The 27,379-nt window shown below is 58.8% G+C and overlaps 1 protein-coding gene across 13 annotated transcripts in view; it reads right to left on the minus strand.

The window, feature by feature from the left end:
• NFIC (nuclear factor I C) overlaps nucleotides 1-18,112 on the minus strand; it is a 31,580-nt gene extending 13,468 nt beyond the window's left edge. For 5 of the 13 annotated variants that reach the window (XM_085517492.1, XM_085517491.1, XM_085517490.1 and 2 more), the window contains exons 1-2: nucleotides 13,979-14,239; nucleotides 1,300-1,831 (exon numbers count right to left, since the gene is read on the minus strand). In XM_085517492.1, coding sequence (XP_085373618.1) covers nucleotides 1,300-1,831; nucleotides 13,979-14,224 — 778 coding nt within the window. In that variant the 5' untranslated portion in view covers nucleotides 14,225-14,239. Of the gene's footprint in view, nucleotides 1-1,299; nucleotides 1,832-3,046; nucleotides 4,906-13,978; nucleotides 14,240-15,507; nucleotides 16,044-17,850 lie in introns of those variants that run through there. The other 8 variants (XM_085517500.1, XM_085517498.1, XM_015886731.3 and 5 more) reach the window with 5 other exon arrangements.
• Between the last annotated feature and the right edge of the window lie 9,267 nt (nucleotides 18,113-27,379).

Genomic DNA, 27,379 nt, shown 5'->3' on the forward strand with positions numbered 1-27,379 from the left:
ACACGTGCTCCAGCCCCACAGCGGGGGGCTGAAGACCCCCAACCTCCCCCTGCCCACAGAGAGGAGATGAAGGTGGGGGGGGAGTTGCAGGTTGGGGTGTGCAAAAGTGGGGAGGAGTGTGCAAAGAGGGCAAGGAAGCGTGCAGCAAAATGCAGCAGAGTGCAGGATTGACTGCGAAGGATCGAGTGGGAAAATGCAGGGGGGTGCAAGGAGTGTGGATGTGTGCAGATGCATCAGGACTGAGCGTGCAGCAGCAGCAATAGGAGCACAAATGGCCACGGAGACCCCCCAACCCCCAGTGTGTGCCCCCCCCCTGCAGCACCCTGGGACCCCCTGGCACAGAACAGCAGGTGCACAATGGGGCCCGGTGCACAGCAGCACCCAAAGGTCCCCCCCACTGTCCCCAGTCCCCCTTAACCGCGGCGCAGAGCGACCTTAACAGGGAAAGTGAGCGGCTGCCAGGGCCTTATCAGGGAGTATTTACAGCCGCTGTGTTCCCAATTAGACATCAGGTGACTGCGGCTGCTGGGGACCCAGACGTTGGGGTCAAGGTCACGGGTGGGGGGTGGCAGAGGGGCAGCCACTTCCCTTGGGGACAACGGGGCCGCCCAGCCCCTACATGGGGTCACCCATGGTGGCACTGCACACTGAGCTGCCCAAAGCCATCCCTGTTTGTGACCCCGGGGGCTGCGCGCTGCACGTGATGCCAGGCAGAGCGCGGCGGCTCCCGGGGGACCGAGGTGACACCCGGCACATCCGCCCGCACCCGCCGTGATTTATGGCCCCGTCAATCCCCTTTGTTGGGATTACAGCCACCGGGTGCCCCCCTCGGTGTCATTATCCGTCCTTGGGCTGCGGCCAGCGCCGGGTGAGGAGCAGCCAAACACTGCTGGGGCGTAATGGGATGTGTCTGGGGATGGGTCCCAGGATGGGGACGAGTCCGGGCTGGGGATGGCTCTAAGGATGGGGACGGGTCCTCGGAGCTCCGCACTGCAGGATGCTCTGCACAGACTCACTGTCAGCCCTGATCTTCCCTGCTGCTCTGTGCCCGCCCTGGGGTGCAGTGGGACGAGGGTGACACTGGGATGCACAGCAGATGCTGAGCAGCACGGTACCATCAGGGAGCACAGTGTGCCGGCCATGTGGGTCAGACCCCTCCTCAGCCCCACAGATGATGCTCACTCAGGGTGTAATGTCAGGATCAGGAAAAGGGGTCTGTGGGGGACACCCACTGGGGGTGGGAGCCGTTTGGAGCAGCAGGGTCTGAAAGGGAAGCAAAGAGGGCAGGACCCCCCGTACCTCTCTCACGGACGAAATAGGCCAAGTAGAGGTCGAGCTCTTTGACGGAGACGCTGATGTGGTGGGGCTGGATGCAGAGGATGGGGTTGGTGCACTGACCCGCCTTGACCAGCCGCTCGCCGTCCGTGCTCTCCAGCGGGATCCCTTTGAACAGGATGACCATCACCAGGTCCAGCCTCCACACCTTGTCGGCCTGGCGCAGGCAGTCGATGCGGCGCATTTTGCCCTTCTGGTCGGGGTTGGACAGGACGCAGCACGACGGCTTCTTGCCGGTGATGGAGAGCACGAAGTCCTCGCGGCACTCAGGCCGGATGTCCTTGCGCAGCTTGGCCAGGAGGCGTGAGGCCCATTTCTGCTTCACCTCCGGCTTCTCGCTCAGCAGCTCGTCCTTCACCGCCCGCTCCTCGTCCTTCGTCATCCTCTTCTCGTGCTTCTTGAAGTACTTGCGCTTGCGGGCCTGCAGGTTGAACCAGGTGTAGGCGAAGGCCCGGACATGGGGGAGCAGCGCCTCGATGAAGGGGTGGAACTCATCCTGTGGGGCACAGCGACAGCACGTCACCCCCATGGCCCCAGAAATCCAACTCCATCCACTTGGAGGGCCACGATGGCCCCTAAACCCACCCCCAACCATCTGTGGGGCCAGGCCCAGTGTCCCCAAACCCAACTTCATCTACTTGTAGGGCCCACAGCCGGGTCAGACCCACTGTCTCCAAACTCCCCCGTAGGACCCCAATGGGACAGACCTGGTGTCCCAAACCCAACCCCAGCCACTTGTGGGGCCCCACTGGGAACAAACTTAATGCCCCCAAACTCCTCCATGGCCACATGTGGGGCCACACTGTGCCGCATCCCCATCCAGCCAGCACCCAGATGGCGGGGATATGACAAGGACCCCGGCACCACAGCGATGCCAAGGGGGGCACAGACATCACCCCCCAACCCCATTAATCCTTCCAGGGTGCGGTGGAGCCGCAGGGGCCGCCCCACATCTCACACAACTGCTGAGCATCTCCCATGAGCGGGGCTGCCATGCAGTGTGGGCATGGGGCAGCACGGCGGGGCTCCCCCCGGCGCGAGGGAACTCCCCCCAGTTTGCCCCAGTTCTGGGCAGCCCGGCTGCTGGCGCGCGGCCCGGTGAGCAATGCGTGCTCTGACTGCCTTTTTCCATTTGGCTGCTGGACGAGTCCGTCCCCGAAAGAAAACAAGGAAAGTGCCTCCATCCCATCCAGCCCCTTCCAGCCCATTCTCCCAGCTCGGAAAAATCCGTGCTTGGGTTTGCATTGGGAACTGCCCCCGCACCCCAAATCCCAGCTGGGAGGTGGCAAAACGCGGCCACCAAACCCTCCACAATCCTCCTCCTCCTCCCCTGGTTTTCTTCCTTCCCTCCGACTGCAGCGAGGAACAGGCTCAGCACAGCGCAGGGTCTTGGTGCAGCCGGGAGGAGCTGCGCCTCGGCCACCGCAGCCCTGTCCCCGAGCGACCCCGCTGCTCCCTGCTCCAGCACAGGGCCCTCAGCCCCACAGCAGCCCCACAGCAGCCCCACATCACTGCCCCAGCACAGCCCTTGCTGTCCTCTGACCCAGCACAGCCCACCAGCGCAGCCCCACCGACCCTAAAAATCCCCCCATGCACAAACTGCATTATGTGCCAGCACAGCTCCACCCTGGAGGTTGATGGCTCCTACTCTGGATTCATTTATTCCCCCTTCTGACCCCAGCAGCATCACAACAGCTCTGGCCCTTCATACCCCACAAGGGATCCATCCTGCACGTAGGATCCAGTTTGCCCATGGGATTGCAAACTGCCCATAGGATCCCATCCTGACCATGGGACTCCTGCTCACAGGATCCACCCTGTCCATAGGATCCATTGTGACCACGGGATTCCCATCCTGCTTACAGGATTCATCCTGCCCACAGCATCTCATCCACCCACAGAATCCCATCCTGCCCATAGGACTCATCCTGCCCATGGACTCTCCCCTGCATGGTGCTCCCGGGATGTCCGCAGCCCCGCGTGGCCGCAGGGTCTGGTTCCCTCCCCGGCAGCAGCCGCTAATTCACTGCAGCTGGGCAAGGGCTGGGCATGTGTCTTAAATCAGGGAAGAAGGTCAAAGAAAAGTAAGACAGGAGCCGAAAAAAGAAGCAGCAAGTTCCAAAAACAATACTTGGCCGGGGCGGTGGGCGGCTGATCTTCCTTGGTGGCCGGTTATCCAGGCAAGCCCTACAAATTGCTGCCATGCCCCAGCGCTGCCAACACCCCGGGCAGGGGCAGCAGGAGGGCACTGGTGTTGTCCCACTGCAGGGACAGCGGGGAGGGAGCGCTGTGAACGGGGACAGGGGACACGGTGCCCTCCAGATGGCCCCACCGCGGGGTGACGATGGCCAGCGGGGCCCCCCTCACCCCATAGGCACCACAGTGGGATTAGGGCGAGCCGAGAGCCGGACCCAAAGCCGATCAGCCCCGCGCCAACTTTCCCTCCCGCCCAGCTTATCCCGCTCGGGGATGCTGCACCGAGCTAAGCTGCTTTAGCGGGGCCAGGCGGGGGCACAGGGACAGCCGGGGGGACGCTGCGCCTGGGGACAGCCAGGGCTCAGTGCCATCACAGCGGGAGCTGCGTCCCGGTGGCACCCAGCACAGTGTGGGCTCACTGTGGTTGTGGTTCCCAGTTCCCCCCTGTTTGAGGTTGGGGACCCCCATGGTCACCGTTCCACCCTAACGCCGCCCGCTCGCGGAGCCGGCACGGGGCTGGTTAACTTTTTCCCCTGTTGTTTTTCATTTGCCGGGCTGGGAAGCAGAGACATGCTGCAATACCACAGACAAGGCTGTTCTCAGGGCATTTCCGGCCGGGAATCTGGCAGCAGAGCCTGTTCTTGGGGCCCTTCCAGCCCGGGCTTGTAAAGCCCCGCAACCCGGGGAGGAGCCGCCCACGTCGGGGTGCTGCTGGCACCCGGCCCCCCCCACACTGCCCTTCCAAGCAGGGGAGCGTTTGCTGGGAGGGGAAACTGAGGCATGGCAAACCTTGGCTCCATCCCAGCGCCCATCTGGGATGGATGGATGGATGCCCCGAGTGGTGCTGGGTGTGCCATGCCAGGATTAGCAGCACAGTGAGGTGCCTTCCGCCCTGCAGACGGAGGGGGATGCACTGTGCCACCCAGGGATGCATCACAAGGGCGGGGGGCAGCACTTCCTGCACATGGGAAGGGTGGGCAATTCCACGCTGTGTGCCAAGCATCAGAGCACGGGGATCACAGGCACTGCGGGGTGGGCACCAGAGCACAAGCACTACGGCACGAGTGGCACAGCACCGACAGGAATTACAGCATGTGCACCATGGCACGTGCACCACAGCACGGGCACTATGGCACCAGCGCTACAGCATGGGCACCACAGCATGGGCACCTGGCACAGCTTCCATGGCACAATGGTGTCACAGCACGGCCATGTGAGGATCCCTCACACGAGCACCTCGTCCAAACAGGTCGAGCTCTGTCAGCTCTGAATTTTCCAGTGAAAAAAATGAAATAAAAAGGCACCCAAACCCCACATTTCCTCAGGAAATACCTCAGCAGTTTTCACTGGGGGGAGAGGAGGAAGATGGGATGGGATGGGATGGGATGGGATGGGATGGGATGGGATGGGATGGGATGGGATGGGATGGGATGGGATGGGATGGGATGGGATGGGATGGGATGGATGGGATGGGATGGGATGGCACTGACGGTGACGGCGGGTCGTGCTCCCCACCACCATCACCGATCCCGGCGCAGTGTGGGACGCGCTGGCAGCACCTGGTCCCCATGCAGACCACACAGGGTTGGTGTTATTAAAGGATGCTCATCCTCTCCGCCAGCCAACCACACACCTCAAAATCACTGCTGGCTCCGTGGCTGCCAGCTCCCCATCCCCGCGGCCGGACGAGCCCAGGCAGGGGCTGGCATGCAGCGCTCTGCACCGTGCCCTGCAGGAACCCAATGGGGACGCTCCACGCTCCCCTATACCCCCATATCCCAACCCCGGCTGCCATGCAAACCCATACAGCAGAGGGGGAGATGCTCCCTGTGCTCGCCCCGCTGTTGGGTTCCCCATGAACACACTGAGGCCTCCGGTAGCCGCTCATTAACTGTTCACAGCAACGGCACTCGGCAATAAGTTAACCTGGTAATGAGACCTGTTGCCGAGACAGATGCAAATGATTTGAAAGTGCTCATTAGAGTGTATTGAAGGAAGGCACTTAGTCCCTGAAATGCACCCAACCTTTCTCGGGGCCGTCCCTGCAACATATTAGAGCCCATTTTACAATAATTGCTCCAGAGGAGGAAATCTATTTGGATTCATCATCAAGTATTTATTAATGAGAGCTTATTCATAATTTTTGCTGCTCTCCAGAACGGTGCAGCCGAGCTTCCCGGCCAGCTCTGCAGCTCCCAGCACAGGTGAGCGGCCGGGAGGGAAACTGAGGCACAGTGTGTGCTGGGTGCTGCACAAAGCAATGCCCAAAGCACCTCCAGAACCGAACCGGAGGAGAGGCAGAGGCTGCAGACATTCTGAGATGGCCCAGACAGGGGGGGGTTCCCATGGGGTGCACCCCAAAATCAGCCCCAGAGGGGATGCAGGACGGGCGTGTGGTGCAAGCAGGGACATGGGGCACTGGTGGACACGAGCAGTGCCACCCCGAGCCTGAGGACAAAGTGAACCCCTCAGTGCCACCCCAAGCAGGGGCTGGGACACAGAGCTCAGTGGGGACGGAACGCATCGTGCCACCGCAGCCGGAGGTGCCCGGGGGCAGAACACGCTGTGACAGCCGCTCTGTCCCCATCTCTCCCTGCTTTGGGGTGGGGACGACCCGGCCCCGTGCTTGCAAAATGCTCCCAGCCCACGCTGGGGCCACGGGAGGACGTGGGGCCACCTCCCAGCAGTGCCCTGTGCCCGTGCAGAGCCCACTGACCCCATCCCTGCACCTGGTGAGACCCTGAAGGCACAGAGCAAAGGTGGGAGTGTGTCCATTGTGGGGCCAAGATGCAGCCCCCCATCCCAAGGGCAGGACGGGTCAGGCTGGATGGACACACGGACAATGAAAGGCTCAATAAATCAACCTAAAACTCAGCAGCATCACACAGACACCAGCGCAGAACTAAACAGGGACATTGAGGATGGGATACCACCAAACCCCTGAACTCCAACCTGGTGCACGCTAACCCCAACACGTGCTAACCCCGTGACACCCCAGCACCCCATTCCCTAACCCCAAACGCCCCACCGCCTCCTTTGAAGCCTGCACCCCCCAGGGCAGCAGCAGCCCCCAGGGATGCCGGTGCTCGCGCCTACGTGCCGGGGCGGGCGGCGATGCCGGTGCAGGTGCTGCGGGGCCGGGAGCTTCCCTGGGTCACGGGAGGCCGCGGCAGCAGCAAACCTGCCAGTTGCTTTGGAAAACAGCAGGAAGAAAAGCAGCTCTCTTTGCAGCCCCGGGCTCAGGTGCCAGCGCTGCATGGATGTGCGCCAAGCGGAGCAGCCCCAGGTGTCCCCGTACCCCCAGGTGCCCCCAGCTGCCACCCCCGAGGGGGGAGGGAGCCAACAGCTCAGCACATCCCTGCCCCTAAGGATGGGGATGGGGAAACTGAGGCACAGCACAAGGGACTCGGGGTGGGGACACACCAAGGAAACGCGGCCCCACTCCCACACCCCACAGAGCGTCCCGTGGCCGCCAGCTCCGCAGCCACGTGGCTTCCCAGCCAACCCCCCCCCCCCCCTCCCCGGAGCTGAGACGAAGGGAAATGTTTTCTGGAACTGGAAAAATAAAAAGAAGAAAAAAAAAAAGAGGATTGCCAACGAGCCGACAAAGCTGCCAGCTCCTCCACCCGGCCCTGCGTCAGCTGGGGCAGCACCAGACCCCCCCCGGGCCCCCCAGGATGTGACACAGGGATGGTGGCTGCGTGCAGCCAGGCCTGCAGTGCTGAGGGAAACTGAGGCAGGAGGGACTGAGGGCTGGCACTGGTTGTGCTGGCAGCAGTGCCCCCCCAGCATCCCCTGTGCCCCCCCGGGCAGTGTGGGGCTCTCAGCCCGGCTTTAGCCCCTGACGCAGGAGGTTTTATTTCCCTCCCGCTGTATTTTTAGCCCTGCTTGCTCCCTCCTGGCCTTTCCGAGGGGGATTAATTCCCTCCTCTCCCACACCGATAAAGGTATGGAGGTGCCAAGGGGGACTCCAATCCCCCCTATGGGTGTTCATATCGTGAGGGCTCTACACTCTCCAACACACAAAGCATCACACATACAAAGGGGGCATCTCCCCCAGCCCCCTCAGCCCCAGCTCAACACCTGCCCCTCCCTGGGGTGCCCACAGTGTGCCCCCCCCCAGCAGACCCAGCCTCGTGCTGGCAGCATATCACTGCTTAAAAATAACCCCGGCCTTTCGCGGCGCGGCCGGCGACCTCGCGGGAGGATTGGCCGCGGTGAAGAGTTCACGGCCCCCCCTCGACCCACCCCCCCCTCGCAGTGCCTGCGTCCCATCTGGCCACGCTCAGCTCCAGCTCTGTGTGTCACGCCAGGGGTTGGGGACGCAGTATTGCTCAGGGATGGGGCTGGGAGGGGCACAGAGGTGTGTAGAGATGGGGAAACTGAGGCAGCGCACTCTGTAAGTCGTCCCCAAAGGGGCAGAATGCAGCAGCGTGTCCTCATGTCCCAGCACTCTGCTGTCACCACTAAGTGACACTGCCACACCGCAGTGCCAGCCTGCCCCGTGACGGGGCGTCCACGGGCCACCAGCACCGGGCTACTTGCCCAGCCTGGCCCCTGTCCATCCCCTGCAGGAGTCCAAGGTCCCCGAGTGGGGCCAACGTCCCCGTGACCCGCTGCGCCACTCAAGGGAAGGAAACCCACGTGGGCTGGGTGTCCCCAGGCATCACGGCCCTGCAATGGGGTGAGGCAGCGCTGCCCCAGCACGGGGCTTTGGGAACCACAGGGTGATGGCTGCACAGCACTGCACCCCCATCCCCAGCCTTCCTTCCCACTCCACCACCGCAGGGCGAGGAACTCGCGAGCGCGTCCCGCTTTCCTCCGGCGGCACCTCAGGATGCGATGCAGTCATCGCTAATGCATCTGGACTCATTTATGGGGATGAGAAAATGTTTCCAGGTTTCCCACAAAGTCCCATTAAGATCCCAGTATGGCTCTCTATTTTTAGTGCCCCGCATCGACAACGCCTTGCTGAGCCACCCCGGCACCGAGGGGCACCCTCAGTGCCAGCACCCACTGCAGGGAGTGGGGCTGTGTATGGGGCCATGTATGGGGTCATGGGGCTGCAGCCCCATCTCTGTACTCCCAAAGCAGCTGGGTGCAGAGCACGGCCCCATCCTGCAAACCAACCTGGGTGCTGCCATTTCTGGTGCACAGGGTTTTGCACTGCACCCAGGGGTGCACCCCTGTATCCCCTCATGCGCCTATTGCTCAGGAGCATCTGCACAGCTAAACCTAGAGGGAAACAGATGGAGAAGGGTGCTCTGCACTGGGGCTGGGGATGCAGCCTCCATGCACACCCATGGCTGCAGGACCCCAGAAGCACCGTGTTCCATTTTGGGGAGCTGCTGGCAGAACCAAAGAGACACAGCAGCGCTGCACACATCCAGGGCTGAGGGCTATCTATCTATAGCCATGACCTCAGCGGGAGCCCTGCTCCTTCCCTTATGGGTCCGGCACAGCCCAGACCTGGTAAAGAGATTACGCCGCCGCAGCGCTGAGCTTTTATCCCTCTCCACACTCACTGCAGCGCTGGGTTTCGCTTTCAAAGGCCGCACACACACAGGGGACCCTTCCCAGCAGCAGAGCTCCATAGGGCTGCAAGGCGCTGGGTGACCCCGGGACACCCCGCAGCCAAAACGTGCTGCTCGGGGGTAGCGGAGCAGAGGGGAATTTCCCCATCCTTTTTTCCCCCTTTCTTTTCTTCCACCCGACGTCGACTCGCTCCTCGCCTCGTGCAATTAAGAGAAATTTGTTTAACAAACTCTCCGGGAAGGCGGCGCTGCCAGCAGCTCTGCTCACACAGGCCCTGCTCTCAATGCCCCAGAGACTTTGATCCAAAAACACCAGGAGAAGAAGAGCAGCAATGGACGCCCCTTTGGCCGCATGGCTTTGGGGTGAGCACGGCCGGGCACCGCGGGCACACAGCAGTGCCTCAGGGCTGGCCATGGCGATGCACGTGCACACCCACACGCACCCACACACTTCCAGCATCCGCGCTGCCTCCCGGCTTCTCCTCCTCCTGCGATGCCATTTCCATCCAAAAGCCTTTACTCTGCACTTTTTCCCCTCATTGGTATTCACGCCGTGCGCCCGCCCGTCCTGGCGCACAGGTTACCGAAGGAGATTTCCTGGCTCTCCATACGCTGCTCACCATCTCACTGTCCCCAAAGCACAGGGGGCTGTGGGGACACCCCGCTAACACAGGGACAGGGTCTGGGGGTTTTGGGGTACCCCAAACAGGAGCCCCCGGCACAGGGAGCGGCGCCTCTCGGTTCGGGGAAGAAAGGAAACGGCTGGGTGGAAAATCAACATTTCTCTCCCTCTTTCTTTCTTTCTCTCTCTCTCTCTTTTTTTTTTCCTTTGAAAGTAAAAATATTTCTTGGGTTTTGGTGATCAGAAACATGTTGGGGGTTTTTTTTGGACGGCGGCCGCTCGAATAGCGTTTTCTCGGCGCAATGGGGCCCTTTGCAAGGAGAGCAGAAAACGTCTTAAAAAAGACACACAATACGAGCCCCCTTTATCCACAAAACAATAAGAAACCCCCGGAAAGCAGAGGGGTTGTGGGGGCGGCTGGGTGTGGATCCTCGGCCAGGAGGGGAAGGGGCAGCTCGGAGCTGGGGATTGTGCCCAACACGCCGATTATGGGTGGCTGCTGGCAGGTGACGGGAGGATTAATGCGCTTTGAAAGCAGCGGCGAGTTAACTGAGAAATCAATCCTTGGCACGGCCCGCCCTGAGCTCCCCGCACCTGGGCAGCGGGATCCTTTCCCAGCTCCTCGCCAGGACTTGGGAAGCACAGGGGCTTGGCGGCGGTGCAGGGCGCTGGGTGCCGGCCAAGCTGGCACGGCGCGGCGCGGCCGCGGGGGATGCCTGCCTGGGGCCGACGTGACGGATGGCGAGGCGGCCGTGTGCCCGCTGCAAGCTGGGACCCGGCAGCGGGATGCCCGCGGGGAGCCCCGTGCATCCATCCTCCATCCTGTCCCCCCCACAAGGGCTCAGTCTTTTCCTGGTGCTAATTCAGAGCATGCAAACCAAATGCCAGTACGGCACCTCCACCCCACTGCAATGCTTTGTGTACTCAGTCTCGGGTTCCCCTCTGGGATGTCACCCAGCTTTGGTGATGCCACGCGGTGCTGGCTCTACCCAGCAAAACCGAGGCACCAGCACCTCCGTGAACACACAGCTCTGATGCACCCACTGCACCCCGCAGGAGAAACCCCCAACCCATGGCTCCCCAGTATTCAAACTGCACCAACACGCTGCTCACAGACCCAGGTTCATGCCCACGGCCCTCAGCCTGGCTGCAGGGATGGGGCACACACACCCCTCTGACTCCCGAGCACTCAGATTCACGGCCGTATCCAACAACAACATATCTACTCTTCCCACGCAGGAAGAGCCACAGCACCGACACCACCACCTTCCCCACAGCTCCGCACCAAGCACTGCAGGATGGCACTGGGCACACCATCCTCAGTGCCACCCTGGGACGTGTCACCACCACCATCCGGGCAGGGGACACTGTGCTCCACTTTGTGCCCATGTGCACAACACCCTGCAAGCCACACATCGATACTAAATGCTGCGTGGCACACAGGGGTGGGTGCCCATTTAATTCATAGCACTGGGCACACAGGGGTGCTCCTTTATCACTGCAGAATCACACTGGGGCTGCACCAGAAGGAACAAGGCCACGGTGCAGGGAGAAAAGCCCCGGGGTGGAGGATGAGGGCATCCCTTCTGGGCAGCCCAGCACGGGGAGGGAAAAGGCAAAGCACGGAGCGATTCCCTGCTCACATCCAGCTTTGTTCATCGCAGCTCTGCACACTTTGGGCTCCTGGAGGGGGAGAAGGGAGGGAGAATTATGGCCGGGCAGCGCGGCAGCAAATTTATGGTGCACAGCCCAAGTTCAAGGTGATGCCGCAGAGCTGAGGGCCTCATCCTGCCCTGACGAGCGCTCCTGTCCATAAATCGCAGGCGAAAAAAGGATCTATTTTTATCTATTTAAAATTAGAGCGGGCAGAAGCAGCGAGGTTCCGGGCACGGCGGGCACAGCGCGGGGAAAGCCAGGCGCTCCCAAAGGTTGCACTTAAAGAACAGCCCCATTGTTTTTCCCAAACAATGCTCAGCAGATGGGAGAATTGAAAGTGTGTTGCAACCTTCCCTCTCTCTCTCCCCCCCTGCCCCCCCCGCCATTCCCGGCGAGCAGCTCCGATGCTTTGGCAGCTGATCTGAGCTCCCGGCTGGAAACCAGTAAACCAGTTTGCCACAGCTACTGGTGGAGGGGTGAGGCACCAGCTGCACCACGCTCCCATCCCCAAAACCCCATGAGCAGAGTCACCGTTCACCCCAAGGAGGTCTGCAATGGGACATTCAGGTGCTCAGGCAGCCACATGCTCATGCAGGCGGTGGTGGCACCGCTCACGATCCCACTGTGCCATGGGGACGGCCCCACAAAGCCACGAGGAAAGGCCACGTGGCCATGGCACTTATCTTGGCACTGCACTGTGCAGCCATGTGTCCCCAGTGCTGAGGGTGGCACCTGGTGTGGGGACCACCAATGTCCCCACAGCACTGATGTCCCCAGATCTGAGCCCAGCACACGGCCCCAGTCCCGAAATCACAGCCCTGCAAGGCCACACGTGTGCTAAACGTGGCACTGGGGTATGGCTGAGGGGGGTGGTGGCAGGGTGAGCTCCCCGTGTTGCTCCCCATTGCTCCCCATCAGCTCCTGCCCACACTGCAGAGAGCTGGGGGTCAGGATCCCAGTGGGGGACACAATTAGGCTCTGGGATCACACAGCGAGATGGGAAAATGTCGCAGCCATATGTCCAAATCTCCTGAAAATCAAGGAAAATCCCCCCCCCCCAGTGCCCACCCCATGCGGGGATGATGGGGATGGTGATGGGTGCACAGCACTGGGGCTGCTTTGGGGTGCCAACAGCCAGGACCCCCCCCCTCACACACAGCCCTTGGCTGTGATGCTGGTGCTGCTTCCCTGCTAATCTGGGCAGCTCCGTCTTGATTTCCTGCCCGGTCCCTGAGAGGGGACAGAGGTGAGCAGGGGGAAGGGGAGGAAGTCCCTAAGCAGGGACAGACAGCTGAGCAGGGCACAATGTCACCCTCCTGCCGCAGCCCCGGCCAGCAGCGCGTCACGGCCGCCGCCTGTGCCAGGGTTATTTTGGTGCCATGGGGCTGGGGATGGGACGGAGCTGACCCTGCAGGGCTGAGAGCGGCCACCGTGGGCTGGAGGGATGCGGGGACACGAGAGGATGGCGGCAGTGCTTGGAGGAGATGCACGAAGCCAAGGGCAGGGCGGGTCCCGCGCACGTTCCAATGTATCCACATCACCATCCGCAGCTCCCCGAGCTCCCGCCACGCGAGTGGGATGGGATTGGCGTGGCCGTGCTGCAGAGAAGGGTCCGGCGGGCACCGAGCCCATCTGGGCCGGGTTGGGGCAGAGGGTCCGATAGCGAAAAGGGGAGCTGCAGCCCACATGGGTGGGAAATCTGCCCCCTCCCATGAGATGGGAATGGCACAGTTTGGGGAGCAGACGGTCCCGACCATGTGCTGCCCACATTGCTGAGCGCTGCCACAACGCAAAGCACGGGCAGAACCAGGAGTGGGGATGGCACAGAGCAGTGGGGAAGGAAGAAAGAGAAAGGAAAGGAAACGGGGTGAGAAATGGAAAGAGAGAAGAGAGTAAAGGGAAAAGAAGAGAGAAAAGTGACGGTATTCAAAAAGAAAAAGAGAGGAGAGAGAAAAGGGAAAATACTGAAAAAGGAGATAAGTGGGGGGAAAAAAGAGGAAAAAATGAGAGGAAAGAATAAAAGGAGGGAAGAGAAAATGTGGAAAAAAGAAGGAAACGAAAGAGAGGAAAGGAAATAAAGGGGGAGGAAAAAAGATATAGAAAAGAGAGAAGATAACAGAAAAGGGAGGGAAAAAGAGAGAGGAAAGAAAGGAAAGATGAAAGAAAATAAAGGGAAATAAAGGAAAAGGAAAATGAAGGGAAAAGAAAAGAAATAAAATTAAACAAAAAGAAAGGAGGGAACTAGGAGAGGGGAAAGAAAAGCAAGAAAAAAATGGAAAAGAGAGAAAAGAAAATAAAGGGAAAAAAAGGGAAAAGAGTAAGAGGGAAAGAGAAATGAAGAGAACACAGAACAGGAAAAAGAACAGAAAGGAAAGGAAAAAAATAAAATAAAATAAAAATATATATATTAAAAAAAAAAAAAAAAAGCCAAAAGAAAAGAAAACAATAAGAATAGGAAGAGAGGGAAGAAAAAAGGGCTGGAGGCGTGAGCTGCGCCAAGAGGAGCCTGGAGCGCCATCAGCGGGGTCACCCGCACAGCCCCAGCCCTGCCCACCCGTGCCATACCCACGTCCATATTAATTACGCTATGTCCATGTCCATATTAAACCATACTCGTGTCCATATTATGCCATACCCGCGTCCATACTGTGCCCACGTCACGCCAGGCCCCAGCCCTGCAGCCCCGCAGCCTTTCCCCGCCGTGGCACGTGTGCTGCAGCGATGCACGGCCTGGGGCAGGACCTGGACAGGCTCCTTCCCACCCCCCACATCTATAGGGATGGGGGTCACCCCTTGTGAACTGCACTATGTCTGTGGGACCCCCCCTTGCCCCCCATAAGGCCCAGGCCCTGCACTGAGGCCTGCTCCCGTTAGACCCCATGGCGCCCAGGTGGGCCTGCTAGGCCCGATGTGGGGGGGTAACCCCAAAGCGTGGGCGGGAGGTTGTGCCAATGGTGCCCCCTATAAAAACACCCCCTAAAAAGCACCAAGATGACAAAGAACCCCAAAAGGACCCCCAAAAAAACACAAAGCCCCCCCCCAAAAAAAGAACCCGAAGGCCTCAGCGAACCCCGAAGGCCTGGCGGGGTGGGAGCGTGGCACAAGGCCGGAGCCCGCGGGCGGCCGCCAGCAGGGAAGAGGTTACGGCAGCTCCGCAATTAAATAAATAGCATTAAATAAATAAGGACGGAGCAAAGGCAGAATGGCGGCTGCTCCCCCCCACCACATCTAATATTAGGGTTGAGGGGGGGGCAGAGGGGGGGGGTTCATTTTGGGGAGCCCCCCGCTCGCCAGGCCCCGCCATGGCCGCCCCTCCAGCAGGCCACGTCGGTCGCACCCGAGCTGCCACCAGCGTCCCCATGCACGGTCACGGTCACCACCGGACACACAGCGTGTCCCTAAACCGGGGGGGGGGTTACAGCAGGGACCCCCTGATTCCACCCCACGCAGCTCAACAGCGGCTGCACGGTGCAGCCATCCCGAAACTCAGAGCACTTGGAACCAAACACTGTGACACCCCAGGTCGCTCTGTGCCCCCCCCATTTCCTTCTGCACCCCACATATCCCTGTGCCCCCTCCTCATTTCCCTGTGCCCCCCATAGCTCTTGGTACCCCCCCATTCCTCCCTATGCCGCCCCTTCCTTCTGCCCAGCAAACATGTGCGGCCACGCTGCACACAGTGCAGGGGGGGGGGAAGGAAAAGAACTTTCCCAGTGCAGCAAAGCCGCAGCCCCCCACCCTTCTGCACCCCCCCATCGCGTCCCCAATAAAACCCCAAACCCCGACGGCGTCCCCAACATCTCCACGCACAACACAACCAAACCACAGCACAACCCCGGAGCACCGAGAGGCAGCAAAACCCCCCAAAACACACTTTAAAAACCCCCAAAACAAGCAATGTTTGCACGGGGGGGGGGGTCAGAAAGCGACAGCAAAACGCGTTTCTCCCTGCACGGCTCGGCACAACCCGCCCTACGGCTGTTATTATTTTTATCGCGGGGGGGGGGGGAGGTGGGGGGGGGTGAGAAATGATTACTTCAATATTATCCTATATATCTTTTTGCATCGCAAGGGGAGAAGTGCCTTCGGATTTAGGGGTGGGGGGGGTAAGGAATAAGGGAGGGTTGGTGGTGGTGGTGGTGGTTTGGGGGGGGGGGGGGTTACCTGGGTCAGGCAGAGAGGAGACGAATACATCCCGAGCGGCGCTGGGAAAGTGGCTAATTGCAGAGCTGAGACTCGAGGCGTAAAAGTTACTGAGTCATTTCGGAGGCTGGAGCAGTCCGCGCGTTCTTTCTCTCCGGCGAAGCTCTGCGGGGCCCGGGGGGGGGGGCAAGGGAGCAAAGGGGGGGGGGGGGGCGGCCCCGAGCAAAGGGAGGGGGGTGAGGGGGAAATCCGAAGGGTCCGAGTCGCAATAATAATAGTGATAATAATTAATAAGAGGAATGCGAAAGGAATTCGGAGATGGGAAGAGGAATAGATGGAAAAGTGGTGGTGGGTGCGGAGGGGGGGAAAAAAGAATGGAAAGGGAAAATGGGAAAGGGAGAGTGATAAAAAAAAACGGGGGGAAACGGGAAAAAGGCGAAGAAAAAACTGGGAAAGTGGAGAGGGAAAATGGAAGGGTGAAAAATAAACGGGGGGGGTTGGAAGGGGGGGGGGGGGAAGCGGTGTTCAAATAAAGAGTGGGGAGCGGAGCAGCCGGGAGGCGAAGTTGCGAATGGGAGGGAAGGAAATCAAAAGTGGAAAAACGGAGCTTTTTTTTTTTTTTTCCCTTTTTTTCTGTTCTTTTTTCTTTTCTTTCGGGGCAGTTTGCAGTCGGGGCTGCGCTGCCGGACGGGGCCTTTTTGGTGTTGGTTTGTTTGTTGTTTGTTAAAGAGGCAAAAGGCTCATTTTAAACCGAGGGGGGGGGGAAAGGGAAAAGGGGGGGGGACGAGAGCAGCGCTAAAGGGGCTGCGGGGAACTTAGAGGGGAAGCGGCTCCATCCGAGCTGAGAGAAGGGAGGGAAGAAAAGGCTGAAAAAACGGCCAAAAAATAATAAAAAATAAATAATAAAATAAAAAACGCGGAGGGGGGGGGGGGCGGGGGGGGGAAGCAAAGGAGCGAGGAATGAAATGACGTGATGAAAGGGGAAAAAAAAAAAGAAAGCCCATCCCAAAATACGACATCCCATTTAAAGATGTAGGAACCCCCTTCGGGGATGCGACGGGGAGGGACGGACGGAGGGAGGTGGGGGGGGGGATGAGGGGGGGGTTACGGCGTCCCCCCGTGCACCCGCTGGGCGCGGATATGGGTCACTTTCCCTTTATTTCTGACGATCTGATTTCTAACCCCCCCCCATCGGAAAATACCAACACGGCGCCGTAAGAACTAATGGGCAAATCGTGTTCAAACTGCAGATTCATGCCCTAAGGGGGAGTCGGGTGGGGGGGGGACACCCGCATTACCCCCCCCCCCCCATTCATTTGGTGCTTTATTATCCTCCCCCCCCCCCCTCAATACACACACACACAAAAAGCGGCGAACTCCAAAACCACGAACTTCTCGCTCCAACCCCGATTCCGCACGGCGTTAATGAACCCTAATTAGCGAGTTGCGCTACAACAACAACAACAGCGACCCGAAGGGAATCCCCCGCCCCGCGCAGCCCCACGCGGGGGGTGTGTGATGTGCTGGGGGTCCCGCTGCCCCCCGGACACGCGTGGGGCCGACGGCAGCTCCGCGCCCCGCCGCAACTTTCGCTTTCTGCGGCTCCTCCTCCCCCGTTCGGCTGTTTTTCTCCGCGTTCTTTTTGCTCCTTCCCGTTCTTTCTCCGCTCTCTCCATCCCCGTTCCCGTTCCGTTCCCCCCCGCGGCAGCGCAACTTTTCCCCCCGTTTCTCCTCCGCCTTTTTCCTTTCCTCTTCTCCTTCACTTTCCCCCCCGTTCCCTCCGTTTCTCTCCTCATTTCCTCCTCCGTTTCTCCCGTCGTTTATTTCCTCCTTCATTTCTCCCCTCATTCCCTTTTTTCCCCTTTCATTTCCCTTATTCCCCCCCGTTATTTTTCCCTTTTCTCCCCCCCTTCCCCCCCCGTTTCCATCCCACCCCTCCCCCTCCAACACGTTGCCATTCACTCCACAACGCGGCCGCGTCCACGCGTGTTTTTTTTACCCCGGGAGGGGCGGTGATAGAAGGGGGGGGGGGGTGCGCGCTCCCAATCCCCCCCATTCCCCCCCGGACCCCTCCAAGTTCAAAGCGCCGCCGCCCTCCCCGCCCCCTCCCCGCGGCCATTTTCACCCTCCGCAGCCTCCCCCCCCCCGCACACCGCGTTCCCCCCCCGCAACACGGTGCGGGCAGAGCGGCCCCTCCCATCCATCCCCTCCATCCCCCCCCCCCAATAAACCGACACCCCGCAACTTTTGCGCGTGGGGACCCGCGGATGGACACGGACACGCGCTGCGGGGGGGGGGGGGGGGAGAAGGAAATGGGGGGGGGGAGTAAAGAGAAAATGAAAGTGCCCCGGGACCGGGACCTACCATGGCCACTGCAATGAACGGGTCCCAGCGCTGCCGGGCGGGGGGGGGGGCGGCTGTTGGTTGTTGCTTTGGGTGTTTTTTTGTTTGGGGGTTTCGTTTTCTTTATGGGGGGGTTGGGGGGGGGGGGTTGTTTGGGGGCGAAAAGTGCGTTGGGCACCGGGAAAAAATGTAGGGAAAAAAAATAGATATCTAATGAAAAAAAATCACGTTGGTCGTCAAAAGCTCCGCCTCGATTAAGGGGGGGGGGCGGGGGGGGCGGCGGCCTCGGTGAGCGGTCAGCGGGGGGGGGAAATGGGGTGAGGGGGGGTGTGTTAATAAATGGGGGGATATGGGAAGGAATGGGGGCAATGAGGGGGGACGGGGGGATAAACGGGGGGGATGGGAGGGTGGAAACGGGGCGGGGGGGGAGGAAATGATACGGGAAAATGGGGGGAAACGGTGGGGTGAAGTGAGGTAAAATGGGGGGGGGAAGGGAAGGGAAACTGCTGGAGGAACCGGGGGGGGATGGAATGAAACGGGGGGGGGAAATCCGAGGATAAGGGGAAGGATTGGGGGGGGTGATTAAAGGGAAACGGGTGGTGATAACGGGAGGGGAAATAATTAACGGGAAACGAGGAGAAATAATTAAAGGGGGGGAATGGAAATAAGGAAAAAATAGTGGGAAAAAAAAACGGGAAAAAGGAAATAATTTAAAAAATAATTAAAAAATTTATATCTCTTAAAAAAAAAAAAAAAAAAAAAAAAAGGAAAAAAAACCACAAAAACCCCCCCAAAAACCCCCCCCCGCCCCGAGCTCCGCGCTCTGCTCCGCTCCTAACAAACCCCCCCCCTGGCGGCCGCCCCCCCCCGCCCCCCGCGCAGCCCCGCGCCCCGCGCCGCTCCTCCCCGCAGCCCCATGGCACCGCTGCGGGGCCGCCCCCGGCCTTCCTCCTCCTCCTCCTCCTCCTCCTCCGCCCCCGTTGCTGCCCGTCGCGGTGCGGGAGGGGGGGGGTGTTGCGGGGGGGGCGGCCCCGCACGGAGTTACCGCAGAGCGGGAGGAGCGCGACCGACCGCCCCGCCCTGCGGTGCTGCGGGAGGGGCTGCGGCGGAACCCGCACCGCCCCCAGCACACACCCCATGATAACCCCCCCCCACGGCCATCCCCATCCTCTGACCCCTCCCCAATCCCAAATCCCCCCCCCGACGCCCCCAAATCTCACCCCATAACCCCCCCCAGGACCCCAAATCCCCCCCAATATCCCCCCAGGATCCTCCCCCCCCACCCCGAATTCCTCCCCAGATCTCCCACAGGACACCAAATACACCCCCCCCCATCACCCCACACCCCCTCTGGCACCCCCAAATCCCCCCTAGGATCCCAAATCCCCCCTAGGATCCCAAATCCCTCCTCATCACCCTGTATCCCCCCCAAACCCCAAATCCCCCCATATTCTATAGGAGAATCCCCATGGGATGCTGGGAGCCCATAGGGGGTGGCAGCATCCGACCCTACAGCCACCACGACCCCAATCCCACAAAATTCTGATTCTCCATTACAGAAACCCCAATTTTTATACATTTATTTTCCTTTTCCTGCATAAAAATGGGGATTTGGGGTGAAATAACCTGACCCCAAAGTCAGGATGGGGTCATCGTTGGGGTTGGATTGGGATTTCCTTTGGGGTTTCCATTGGGTTTTATGCTGGGATTTGAATTGGGACTTGCATGGGAGCTTCTATTGGGGTTTCTACTGGGGTCTGTGTTGGGCTTTGATTGGGGTTCATTTGGGGATTTATGTTGGGGTTCACATTGGGGTTTATAGGGGTGCTTCTATTTGGGTTCATACTGGGATTTTAACTGGAGTTTCTACTGGGATTTACAGTGGGTCCATATTGGGGTTTATGTGGGTGTTCCTATTGGGGTTTGTATTGGGATTTCAGTTGGGTCTTTATGTACATTGGGGTTCCTATTGGGATTCATATTGGGTTTCTATTGGGGTTCCTATTGGGATTCATATTGGGTTTCTATTGGGGTTCCTACTGGGATTTATATGGGTGTTTGTGTTGGGGTTCATATGGGGCTTTATATTGGGTTCATCTTGGGATTTATATTGGGGTTCGTATTGGGGTTCACACAAAGATTTATGTTGGGTTCACACTGGGATTTCCTACACAGGTTTGGGGCCGATGGACGCACAGACGGACACATCCCATATGGGGACACATATGGAACCACCCCGACCCTTTGGACGGCACCAGAACCCCAGTGAGAGCTTCCTTTAGGAACCAATCCCACCCCCCTCCTTGGGGCCATGTTCTGCTCCTCCATCCTGCCTTTATCCGCCTCCCCCTCTGGGCTCTGCTTTGAATTAACAAAACCCCCATCCAAGAATCTGGAGATATTAGAGAATTTTCCATGTCATTATTATTATTATATGATTTTTTTTATGATCAGCAGCTCGGGTGAGAGAGGGAAAAATGCAGCTTTGGTGGTTCTGGCAGTGGTTGGGGCTGTGGGGCGGGGGGTGAATTCCCAACTTGTGGGGCACAGGGAGCTGAGGGGCAGTGGGAATGTGGGGCTGGAACAGCACCATGGGGTGATGTGTGGGGCTGGGGGTGTCCCGGGGGTCCAGAGATGGTCCTAGAGGGGTGCAGGGATGGTGTTGTGGGTTATAGGGTTGGTCCCATGGGATATAGGGTTGGTCCCAAAGCAATGCAAGGAAGGGAATAGGGCTGGGCCCAAGGGATGGTCCCATGGGGTATAGGGTTGATCCTGGAAGGATGTGGGGTTGGTACAAGGTGTGGTCTCATGGGGATATAGAGATGGTCCCAAAGGGATGCAAGGATAGGCCTATAGGTTATAGGGTTGGTCCCAGGGGATGGTCCCATAGCATATAGGGTTGGTCCCATGGGTTTTACAGATGGTCCCAAAGGGGTTCAAGGATGGGCTGGTGGGTTATAGGGACGGTCCCATGGGATGCAGGGTTGGGCCCATGGGATGGTTCCAAGGGATGTAGACGTGATCCCATGGGTTTATAGGGACGGTCCCATGGGATGTAGGAATAGTCCTGAGGGGATACAGGGGTCGTTCCGGGAGATATGGAGGAGGGTCCCAAGGGGTGCAGAAATGATCCCAAGGGATGCGAGGACAGGCCCAGGGGATGCTGGAATGCTCACAAATGAGATAGAAACTGCACCAGGGGGCAGGGACGGTCCTGAGGGATGCAGGGGTGGGATGTAGGGGTCGGGCTTTGATCCTAAAGGGAAGACAGCAGCAGGACGAGGCAATGGGACCCCGATCCCATCACCCCGTGCCTCAGTTTCCCCACTCCCATCCCTCCGTGAGCCCATTCTGCCCATTTCCCAGCCCGGCTCAGGACGGGCAGAGTTAATAACAGCGATGGGAGCACAGAGCTCTGCCCACCCTGAACTGCTGCCAGCTCAGAGCCCAGGCAACAACGGGCGCATTGTGCGCCCATGGCCCCGCGCAGCTGCGGGCAGGAATGTGCCATCAGGACAAGTGGACTTTGTATCCCAGGGAGGGATTTGTTGCATAGGAAGTGCAGAAATCACAGCGGCCGCTTCTCTCCCACCTCCTGACACTGGGCCTTCCTCCTCATCCTCATCCTCATCCTCATCCTCATCCTCCTTTCATGTCCCCATAGGTGCTCCATCATCCCAAAGTCACATCCCCATAGAACCCTACAGAACCCACAGCCAAATGGGGGACCAACTCCAACCCATTTGCAGCAGATCTATGGGGCTGGGGTTGGTTTTCCTGCTGGATCCCGCATCCCTTTGGGGGTCAGGGGGGACGCCCAGCCCCATGGGCTGCTCTCCTGATGGGGGTTGGGGGCTCGTTTGGCTGCAGTTTCTTTTCAGGAAAGCAAAGGAAGGAGCAGATCCAACAGGGAGATGCTGCAGAGGAGTCGGGGTTATTTGTGTTTGGACTCAGCCATTCCTGGACGTTCCTCCACGTCTCTCTGTCGTGTGACACCATTTGCTTCTCATTTCTAATGTCTCTCTATTATTGTTTCCAATGGAAACCCAGAGGAATGGAACTGGAAAGGATGTTTTCCCCAAGAAAAGAAGTTCAATATATATAGAAATATCTATCAAATCCAGTTGGGTCAAAACAAAACCATCAGATGAAGGGAAACCCTTCCAATGTTGAGCCCCTTCTGCTCCAGGACGGCTCCGGACCCCCTGAGCCCCCCTGTGCTGTGGGGCCGGGATGCTGCGAGCCTCCATTTGGGGCAGAACCCCACAGAAATGGGGCACGAAGCCGATGTGGGGCGGCCCAACGCTGCGTCCCCACCGCGCTCCGTTGGAAGGGTGATAATTGAGTTCAGACTTTTTTCCTTTCAAAACGCCCTGGAAAAATCCAATCACTTTTTTTTTGGTTTTTTTCTTTTTTCTTTTTCCCCTTTTTTCTTTTTATTTTTTTTTCCTTTTTATTTTTTTTATTTCTTTGCGAATCAAAACGAAGCGTTTCCAATTAATCCCCCTAACGAGATCCACATGGCCGTGCTGGGAACGCGGCCGCGCTGCTGCAACGCTATTTATAAATGGGGATGGCTCCGGTGATGCTGGGAGCTCTGCTGGGACACACGGCTCCTCCTGCCCCATCCTGCCCCATTCTGTTCTGTCCTGTCTCATTCTGTCCTATCCTGCCCCATTCAGCCCCATTCAACTCCATCCCATCCCATCCTGCCCCATTCTGTTCCATCCTGTCCCACACTGTCCTATCCTGCCCCATTCAGCCCCATTCAGCTCTATTCCATCCCCATTCCATCCCATTCAGCTCCATGCCATCCCATCCTGCCCCATTCAGCCCCATTCCTGCCATTCTCCTCCATTATCCCCCATTCTGCCCTATTACATCCCATTCTGCCCCATTCTTTCCCACCCTCCTCCATTCTGCCCCACTCTGTCCCATTCTTCTCATTCTGCCCCACACTCTCCCCATTCTTTCCCATTCTCCCCTATTGTGCCCCACTCTCCCTATCCTGCCCCATTCCCCCCATCCTCCCCAGGCACAGATGAGAGCAGCAGAGGGGCCGACCCCCATTGCCCCCCTCCCAGCAGTGGGGACACAGGGGCTGTTCCCACACGCAGCCATGGGGGCAGAGTTAAGGTTATTCTATGGGAGGAAGGCCGGCCCGGCGCTCAGCTCGCTGCCAGATCCCCACGCATCCACCATTCATTTCTCAGCTTATTAAGAGCCGCTCTGTAATTAAGGCCCCATGCAAAGCACATTGTTGTCTCGTAGCAACCCAAAATGGGCCCAGAAGGATTTGGTTTGCTTTGCTTTGCTTTTTTTTTTTTTTTTTTTTTTTTTCCTCTCTCGCTCTTTTATTTTATTTATTTTTTGGGGGGGAAAATAGAAGAAAATGGACCAGGAAACAACTGTGTCTGACAGCTTTGGCACAGCAAAATGGGCTGCAAACTGGGAGCACTGGGAGGATACTGGGAGGCTTGGGAGGACCCTTAACCCTAACCCTAACCCTAACCTTAACCCTAACCTTAACCCTAATCCCCTATCCGTAGCCCTAACTCTAACACTAACCTTAACCCCAACCCTAACACTAAGCCTCACTTTAACCCTGAACTCCACCTTTCATCCTAACTCCAACTCTAACACATAACCCTGCTCCTAACCCTAACAGTAACCTTAAATTTAACCCTAACCCTTAATCCGAACCCTGACTCTAAACCCTTAAACCCTACCCTATCTCCAACCCCAACCCATAACCCATAACCCCAACCTTAACCCATAACCTATAACTCCAACCCCAACCATAACTCCAACCCTAACCCATAACCCATACCCCATAACAACTCATAACCCCAACCATAACCCCAACCCCAACCTTAACCCATAACCTATAACTTCCAACCCCAACCATAACTCCAACTCCAACCCATAACCCATACCCCATAACAACTCATAACCCATAACCCAACCCCACACACAGTGACGTGATGGGGACACCAGCCCCGACCCCAAGAAGCACCAGCACAGATGGGGCCAGCCCCCCCCTATGGCCGCACTGGGCCGTACTGGGAGCACTGGGTTAATGTCAAACAGCAGCAGGGCTGTGAACTGGAGGCCAAGTTTGCAGCGAAGCACAGAAGGTGAATCTGCAACCGCAGGAAGTCAGTTATTAATGCGAGCGGAGGCTGCAGCCCCTCGGCTTCCTGTGCTGGGGGAGGGGCTGTGGCAGCACCGGGGGGGGGGGGACCCCGGGCTCTTTGTCCCCTGCAGGGCCTCGTGTCCCCGTGTCACCTCGTGGGTCCGGCCCTGCAGTCTGTGTGTGTGTGTGTGTGTGTGTGTGTGTTTGTGCATGCAGATATGTTTGCATTCAATGCATTGCTGCATGCTCACCCCATGCACCCCACCTCAATGCATGCTGCCCCACACCGGGATGGAGGATGGGGTTATGGGGGGGCCCCGCTGCCCCCCAAGCAGCTCCACTCCCCCGCCTGCAATTGGCCGGGCGGTAAATAAATAGAAGGGAATTAAATAAATAGAGGCGCGGTGGTTTATATAATCACGGGTACAGTTTGTCCTGAACCTCTGCACGGATTACGGAGCTGGCACCGGCCGTGGGTCCTCAGCAGCTGGGTGACCCCCCCGAGCGGCCACACGGGCAGCGGCCCCCGGCCCTGGGCACTATTTACCTGCCCGGGTACAATTTAACAGGGAGCCTTGGGGGGGGTGTGCACACGTGTGTGTGTGTGTGTGTGTGTGTGTGTGTGCACCGACAGCGTGTGTTTGCAAGTGTTTGCACACTAACCCACAACCCGCAGCCACAGCCCGAACCTGTAACCCCAAACCCATAACCCCAGCTCCAACCCTAACTCAAAACCCATAACCCCAACCTTAACCCGTAACCTATAACCTATTGCCCATAACCCCAACCCCAGCCCTAACCCCTAACCCCTAACTCCTAACCCCTAACCCCTAACCCATAACCCATAACCCATAACCCATAGCCCATAACCCATAGCCCATAACCCATAGCCCATAACCCACAGCTCGGCCGCCCCGAACGTCACCCACGCGGTGAAGCCCCACGGGGACCCCCGGGGAAACGCGGAGCTGCGGGGACGGAACCGGGTCCGAGCGCGGCCGTACGCGCTGTTCTGCTGCCACCTGGTGCTGGAGGAGCGAGGAGCCCAAATGCCAGCGCCCCATTGCATCCTATTGCATCCCATTGCATCCTATTGCATCCTATTGCATCCTATTGCATCCTATTGCATCCTATTGCATCCCATTGCATCCCATTGCATCCTATTGCATCCTATTGCATCCTATTGCATCCCATATCACCTGACCCCATCACACTCACCACATCCAAACTAACCCAACCCATCCCATCTCCTCCATCCCACCCCATCAGGTCCTGTCCCATCCCATCCCATCCCATCCCATCCCATCCCATCCCATCCCACCCCATCCCATCCCATCCCATCCCATCCCATCCCATCCCATCCCACCCCATCCCATCCCAACCTTCCCTGTCCCACCCCACACAGACAGCCCCATCCCCCCTCCCCGCCCCGTGGTGCAGTGTCTGGCTGTGGGGTGATGGATGGGATGTCAGCCCCGGTTTGTGCTCCGTGCTTTGCCGTCCCCCCAGGATGCAGCACGGTGATATTTTTAGTCCCATAATTTGCTGCTACCTCCATCCTGATTCCTTTCAGCTCCATCTCAATCCAGCACTGTGAGATGGGAGTGGGGTGTGACGGCAGCGCGGCCCTGCAGACCCCATAACAGCACACACAACAGGGAGCAGCGGGTCACCCCGGATGTCTCCCACGTCTCCGGGCCGCCCCACGTCCCCACTGTCCCCTATTGTTGTCTCTGTGTCCCGCTGTGACCCCGCTCCCCCGCGTGGCTGAGGCCGGGCCGGGCTGTGGGGGCCGCATCAAAGGCCCCACTCATCTCAATGGGGGACGCGTGGGTGAAGGGGCTCCATGTTCCCGATGGTCTCCACCTACAGCCCTTTGACAACGGCCCGACCCGCTGCCTCCAGGGCACACAGCGGGGTCAGGCAGGATCCGGTCTATGGGGCCGTCACCCAAATAGGGTGACGTTATAGGGCTTGTCAGGGCCAGCTAAGAGCAGCCCATCAGCTCCCAAAGCAGCCCTATGGTGTCTGGGTCCCTGCAAGGGGTTGGAGCACCCCAAGTCCATCTCAAGACTGTGGGTGTCACTGTCACCCCCAGCCATCCCAAATCCACGGGCATCGATGGATGTGTCACACCCCAACCACGTCCCAAACATCAGTGAGCTCATCAGACCCCAAATACATCCCAAATCAATGGGCATTGCTGAGAGACCAATGGGCATCCATGGACACATCGCATCCCAACAGCATCCCAAGCCTTGGTGAGTGCATTGAACACCCCCAACCCCATCCCAAACCAATGGCTATCAGTGAACACCCCCAACCCCATCCCAAACCAATGGCTGAGTGGCTGAGCCCGGCCCTAAGCGCTGTATCCCCAGCACCAAGCCCCACTCCTGCCCCCAAAACAGCAGATTCCCCCCCGTCCCCACTCACCATCCACCAGGTCCTGGCTGTCACATCGTAGCACAGCTGCCATTGCACCGCTGTCCCCTCCGCCTCCATCCCGTCACTGCCGCGCTCCCACTGCCATCCCAGACCCCAAAGTCACTGAGGGCAGTAGGGGGGGGGGCCGGATGGGGTTTGTGTTGTGGGTGGGTGGGTGTCACCGCGGTGTCACCCGGGGGCTGTCCCAGTGGTTGGCACTGATTGTGATGGGGACACGTGGGGACAGGGGACGCCCCGTTGTGTGGGCTCAGGAAATGGGCTGGTTTTGCTTGGAGGTAAAATTCGACCCCTGGTTTGGGCCCAAAGTCAGATATATTTGTTTACTGGGGGGGGGATGAAGCACAAATGAGCCCCTTTGGCTGAGGATCCTCTACATCCAAAATGGGGTTTGGGGGGTTGGAAATAAACCTGAAGGTTTATATATGGGGTCAGGGCTCGGGGAGCTGCAGGGTGGCATTAGGGGATGGGGCACCCAAAGGCTCAATCCCATATTATGTGACACCCCCACCCCATGTAATATGAGCAGAATAGACCCCTCGGTGCTGCAGGAGCAGGACCTGCTCTATGTTATGTGGACAGAACAGGCCCCCCCACCCAGGAACGTAGGGGCAGCCCCCCCCCCCACATAATATGGGCAGAATAGGCATCTCTGGTGCTACAGTGGTAGCCCCCCCCCATGGGCAGAATAGACCTGGTGCTATTTGGGGAGCCCCCCCTTATGTTAGATATGGACAGACTAAACCACCCAGATATTATATGGGCAGACACCCCCCCAATAATGTGGGCAGAACAGAATCCCCTCCCCCTTGCACTATCCAGGCAGGACCCCCGCTTCCATACAGACCCCCCCACAGCACCTCACCTCTATATAACCCCCCCTAATGCCATAGATCTCCAAGACAAGTCCCTCCCCCTCCTTAACAATAAAAGAACACCAAAAAAGATCAGAACAAACCCCCCCCACAC

This window comes from Coturnix japonica, chromosome 16, assembly GCF_054131305.1.
Source record: "Coturnix japonica strain WE chromosome 16, WE-NBRP24, whole genome shotgun sequence".
Lineage (NCBI taxonomy): Eukaryota > Metazoa > Chordata > Aves > Galliformes > Phasianidae > Coturnix > Coturnix japonica.